Source organism: Halichoerus grypus, chromosome 13 (assembly GCF_964656455.1).
Source record: "Halichoerus grypus chromosome 13, mHalGry1.hap1.1, whole genome shotgun sequence".
Lineage (NCBI taxonomy): Eukaryota > Metazoa > Chordata > Mammalia > Carnivora > Phocidae > Halichoerus > Halichoerus grypus.
Genome location: NC_135724.1, coordinates 64782969 through 64789049, shown reverse-complemented (window position 1 = coordinate 64789049; position 6081 = coordinate 64782969). Strand labels below are relative to the sequence as shown.

General features: G+C 44.2%; 1 protein-coding gene across 1 annotated transcript in view; it reads left to right on the top strand.

Moving 5' to 3' along the window:
• The first annotated feature begins 264 nt into the window (after positions 1-264).
• AFG3L2 (AFG3 like matrix AAA peptidase subunit 2) overlaps positions 265-6081 on the top strand; it is a 43892-nt gene continuing 38075 nt past the window's right edge. The window contains exons 1-3 of the mRNA XM_036121709.2: positions 265-562; positions 4934-5033; positions 5633-5710. Coding sequence (XP_035977602.2) covers positions 446-562; positions 4934-5033; positions 5633-5710 — 295 coding nt within the window. The 5' untranslated portion in view covers positions 265-445. The remainder of the gene's footprint in view (positions 563-4933; positions 5034-5632; positions 5711-6081) is intronic.

Genomic DNA, 6081 nt, shown 5'->3' with positions numbered 1-6081 from the left:
TGCCCCGCCCGCCATCCTCTCGCTCCTCCCTCTAGGCCCATCTTCACGCCCGCCCTCCGCACGCCTCCCTTAAGCCCCGCCTCCAACCCTGCACCCCCTGCGTTTTCCCTTCTGCCCCGCCCACCGCCGTTCCTCGCCCTCCACGCTCCTCCTTCGACCCCGCTTCCAGTGGAGCGAGGACGCTTCGGAGGCGTAGGAGCGGCCCTCGACCCAAGCGCCCGCTGTACGGCTGACGTCAGCACGCCGGGAGGGGTGGGGCCGGGAGAAGACGCGCGCGTCGAGAGCGTGGGCTCGCCTGTGAGTCGGAGACCAGCAGCGCGGTTCGCTGACTCTGTTCCGAGCCGTCTCCCGCGGCCCGAGGCCGTCCGTTGCCGCCTGCCCGCCCGCCGGCCGCAGAGCCGCGCCTGCGCAGCGTCCCCGGCCCGAGCAGGCGGCGCCGGCGGCCATGGCGCACCGCTGCCTGCGGCTTTGGGGCCGGGGAGGCTGCTGGCCCCGCGGCCTGCCCCCACTGCTCGTGCCTGGAGGCCGCATGGGCCCCACCGAGCGCTCCTGCCTCCGGACGGTGAGTCCCGGGGGCCCAGCGTCCTCCGCCCCCGGCCCGGCCCGACCCTCGGGCCTGCTTCCGGCCCGGGAGAGCAGGGTGTCAAGGTCACCGGCCCCCGGGCACCCTCGCGCCCGTCCGGGCGTCCGGGGCGGGTTCGTGAGGCCGCGTGCGCTGCGTGTTAAATGCTGGGTCGCCCCAGCGTTTCAGATCATTTATCCCGTAAGCACGCTGTGCGTGTCAAACCCTGGGTATAGAATTGGATTTTTGAAAACAGAATCAGATACTTGTGCGTCAGGAAGCTTCAAAAAGATCATCTGGGAGGGTCCTCTGACTTCATTAAGGACGAACCCATTTTACAGATAGAGCAGCTGAGTGCTCGCTTCGGCAGCACATAAACAGATAGAGCAGCTGAGACCTAGAAACGTTAAGGAACTTGTCTGTCGTATCACCAGTATAGGTTGCCTTTCTTTCACCTGCTTTCATAGTACTGGAAAATAGCAGCTGTCGTGCATGTGTTTTAAGGGTTGGCAACGTGAGCATGATTTAATGAAAGCACAGGTTTTGGAGGTAAGCTACTCAACCTCTCTGAGCGTCCATTTCTCCATCTGTTGAATGGGGCTATTGCTGCCATTCTGGGTCTGGCACATAGTAGATAATACATACTAACTATGATTATTAACAACATCACCTCCTCAGAGTAGAGAAAGTGTTTTTTGTTGCATAAGAAGGCCTGTCTTTAGTAGGCGGCTATTTCTCTGTTGGTGGTAACGAGCAGATACAGGGCTCCAACGTGTGGGCTACGGTAGTACGTTTTTCTGAAGTGATGATAATGTGTTCTCACGGAACAGCGGCAGTAATCTGTCAAGTAAAGGTTCATGTAAAGGGTGCGTAGTCGATATCAGCTTTTTCAGCCACACGGTCTCTTGCTGTCTGCCGGTTTTTTAGAGACCAGCCTTGCATTGGTTTACTTAGGGGCATAGGGGCAAAAGAACATGGAACACAGGAACCTGTCACTTACTAGCCAGATGCCCTTGGGGAAATTATCTCAGCCTCTCCACTTAAAATGGGATATTAATGGCACCTGCATTCATGATTTTCTTTGAAAGTCTTGCCAATCTTGGAGTATCTTCATCTTTTTCTTACTCTACTGCCCTGCACTAGGCCTCACATTTGCATTGCATCCGTGTTGCCATCTTACCTTGCCCTCTCCTTTTGTCCCTAGTGGATATTGGACTCAGACAAGAAACAGATAGGGATCTGCCTTGTGAGTTTGCAGTTACGATGTCAGGAATCCTTTCCGAACCCTCTTTCTCTGTTGAGTGGCACTGTTGTCCTGTGAGTCTTGGATGCTGAGGTATAAGGAAGTCTCCTGCGCTGATAGCAGTAGCTGATTGATTGGAGGGTCTGTGACACATTCCCTGGTGTTGCTTAGAAGATCTCTCTGGGGCTGCTAGGGCATTGCTGTGCTACCTGTAGCAGGGGAGTCTGAAAGAAGATTTGCCTTCAGGTTTGTGCTGCTGTTAAGGTCGGACACAGAAGGAGGATTCTCAGTTTTTCTGGGGAAAAGATTTTGGTATGAGATGTCATTCTCAGGTTTTATGCTCAGAGGAATAAGGACTGATGAAAAAGCAGCTAAAAAGTGCTCATACTGTCAAACATAAAAGCTAATCCTCTAACATGAGGTACTCTAAACTTAAATTTTGTGAGTTGATACTTTTTATCTTATCCTTTGAGTGGGTTTGGACTAGATAAGCAGAGAAAAGTTTCATTGATGGTGCCCTTAGAGAAAATAACCTCAGAGTTAAAAGCAGTTACAGGATTATTGCTAGAGGTATTCCAGGTCAACACAATTTGAAAATAGAAGGTTTATCGGTCAATAAATGTTTATGGAGTACATACCTTGGGCCCGATTCTATACTTTACGGTGACATAAAGACTTACTTTATATGGTGATGTAAAGAACCCTTACTCTCCAGTGGCTTTCAGAATAATTGGGAGTGGTAATTTAAATCTAGGTATCACCGTACGATTTTAACAGTGCTTTTACATACATTATTACATTTGATCCTCATGGTGGCATCCCTGGGAACTAGTTGTTTTCTCCCGTTACAGATGTGTAACTGAAGTTCCTAATATGAGATGTGTCGTTCAAAAAATTCAGATTTCTAGCTTTAGCAAAATTAAAAGTTCTGACGCCGTCTGCCTAGTGATTACAGGTCCTTCAAATCCCAGGCCTAGATGTTGCTTTTCTTAAAACATCCGTAGGTCCCTTGAACATGTAATCACTTCCTCTGTGCTACCTCTGTCGCATATACTTAGAGGTTTTGTATTGCTCTGTGTATTATACCATCCTGTAATAGGTTTGTTCTCAGGACTCTCTCCCTTGCACTTCTGAGTTTCTTAGAGGTAGGGATTGGTTCTGACTTCCAGACCCCCACCACTTACCAGTGTGTGGCCTGGATAGATGGCTGAGTGGATCAGTGTGACTTGTTATCTTATCCACCTTAACTAGCAGGTCATTTTAATCTGTACCCTTTATGGATTTGGTATTGGAAAAGCTTTATTCACTTACGATACATTCTTATTTATTATCAGTGGTGGTTTCATAGGCCAAGTGTTCCCAGGGGTCAGGGAGGGCCTAACACAACAGAAGCTCCAAATTCTGTCAGACCAGCATTGCTGTCAACCAAGATCAGTGTCAGTGTTTCTGTCCTATTTTGCTGTGTAGAATTGTATATTAATTTGAAGTTAAATCAGCTCATACTTTATTCTTTATTGACTTTTTTATTCACATCCCGTAAAATTAATCATTTTTATTGTACAATTCAGTGCTTTTTAGTATATTCACATGGTTATACAACCGTACTACTATCTAATTCCAGAACATTTCATCACCCCAGAAAGAAGCCTTGTAATCAAATTAGAGTCACTCCCCATTTCCCTACAACCGGTCCTCTAGCCCTAGGCAACTGCTAATCTACAGTCTCTGGATTTGCCTGTTTCAGACATTTCATAATGGTGGAATCATATAACATGTGGCCTTTTGTGTCTGGTTTCTTTAATTTAGCATAATGTTTTTAAGGTTTATCCATGTGGTAGCATGTATCAGCGCTTCATTCATTTTTATGGCTGAATAATATTCCATTGTTTGAGTATACCACATTTATCTCTTCATCATCACTTGATGGACATTTGGGTTGTTTCCACTTTTTGGCTCTTGTGAATAATGCTGTTATGAACATTCATGTACAAGGTTTTGTGTGGACATGTTTTCCATTTCCTTGAGTAGGAGTGGACTGACTGGATCACATGGTAACTCTGCATTTAACTTTTTCAAAGTGGCTGCACTGCTTCCCATTCCCGCCAACAGTGCCCCAGGGCTCCGCTTTGTCCACAGTCTCCACATTCTCACCAGCGCTTTTTATTGTCTTTTGATTATAGTCATCCTGACAGATGTGGTTTTGTGATGTTCTCTTTTCCTCATCAGACCATAAATGGGGCAATGCTGGTGGATACTAATACAGATGAACTTCTCTTTAAACATTCTCATCTGTATTTAAAAGTTTGTTCTCCCCAGAAATGGTGATGATTTTTCACTTTGCCAAGGGATAGGATAACTTGAAGTTTTTCACTGCCAAATTCGGATGTATCCCCTCAATGCACCTTGCTTTTAATTGTGAACCTAAAAATTTAATAGGGAGCTTGTTCAGTTTGTTTATGTTATACTTCAATTTACCTAGACTGTATTTAAAAAATAACTTTATAGCAACATACGTTACTTAAAGCAGAGATGTGTCTGTAATGGGACTTGAATAACCTGCATTCTCACCAGGATGACAATATATCAAATACCTTTAGCAAATGTTACTAGTGTAAGGATTTTTTTTTAAGGATTATCAGTGATGTCGGACCATAACTTCCTTATCCTGGAACTAAGATGAATTTAGTATTATGTTTGCAAGCAGTGCTGTTGTAATTTCAGGTGAATAGTCTTGTAGTTTTATAGACCCTGCAAACAAGACAGCATGAAGGAGCAGATTTTCTGTGTCAGTTTGTCTTTTGAATGCTACAAATTGATAAACAATGCCAAAGTGAATGTGTTGGTGGAGAATAGTAATTGGGCCACAGTTCTAACCTAGGCAGGATTTTGAAGTATTCTTGTCTTCTGGATCATAATTTATGTCTCCTGGTTCGGTTGCTGGAATAGAGTGGCACAGTCCTGGGCAACTGGAGGCCTCCCTTTTAAAGGGGGAATCCCCTATGCTAGTGTGTAACCACCTGTTGAGGGGAGAAACATGTCATTCACTTTGAGATATTAGGAGAAGAAGTCCTCTTAAATGTTTTATCTTGATAAAATTTTTATGCTTTTATTTATATGTCATGTTGCAGCTTTATCGATATGCTACAACTCAGGCAACAACCAGCAGAAATTCTCTTCTGACAGATGTAATTGCTGCTTATCAAAGATTCTGTTCTCGACCTCCAAAAGGTAAACACACTCAGTGTGATCATAATGTTATATATTCTTGTTAAAGATGTACCAAGAGCAGCGTGCCTGGGTGGCTCAGTCAGTTGAGCAGCTGCCTTGGGCTCAGGTCATGGTCCTGGGGTCCTGGAATCAAGCCCCGCATCGGCCTCCCTGCTCAATGGGGAGTCTGCTTCTCCCTCTCTCTCTCTCTGCCCCTCCTCCTGCTAGTGCTCTCTCACTCTCTCTCAAATAAATGAAATCTTAAAAATAAAAAATGTACCAGGAGCAGGTGTTTACTAATAGATGCATAGCTGTTGTTTCAGGTTGACTAAACTTCTGTCTCCTGTAAACCACCCCCTACCTACTTCTATCTGATTGCAGTGATGAAAATGTATCCCCTTCAATTATAACACTTTTGTAGGTAATGAAATTGGCATGCAAATGAGGCTTTTTTCTTTAACACCTCTGGTTATTTAAGCGTTGAATTACTTCTACACAAGAAATGCTATACTTTGAGCATAAGCGTTTTAATGAGGTATCAGCTTCAAAAATGAACATACAGACATAAAACCTAATGAATTTTAGTTTGAGGGTGTGTATTTTTTTTCTTTTTCTAACAGGATTTGAAAAATACTTTCCTAATGGAAAAAATGGGAAAAAAGCTAGTGAACCTAAAGAAGTTACCGGAGAAAAAAAAGGTACCTTTTAAAAAGATTATGTTTGAACTTACTACTTTCCTCTAGTATATGATGTTGCCGATCGTTTTCGCTGAACAAAGGAAGTGTTCTCTTAAGGCAGTTCTGAAGTGGAAGGTTACAAGTACATGCAAAGTTCTACAGACCCTGTGTTTCGTTTCACCTAATTTTTCTGTTCATATTTTCTTGTCATTTTTCAAATTGAATTAAGTTCACCTTAGAGATGACCAGTCATATTTAACTCCAAATTTGGTCAATGTATTTTACACATCTAAATCGTTAAGAAAAATCTTAGAAACCTAATACATGCATTTTTATCTGGCACATATTTTGATATAGTGCAGTGTTTTTCAAATTGTTCCTCAGAGCCTGTC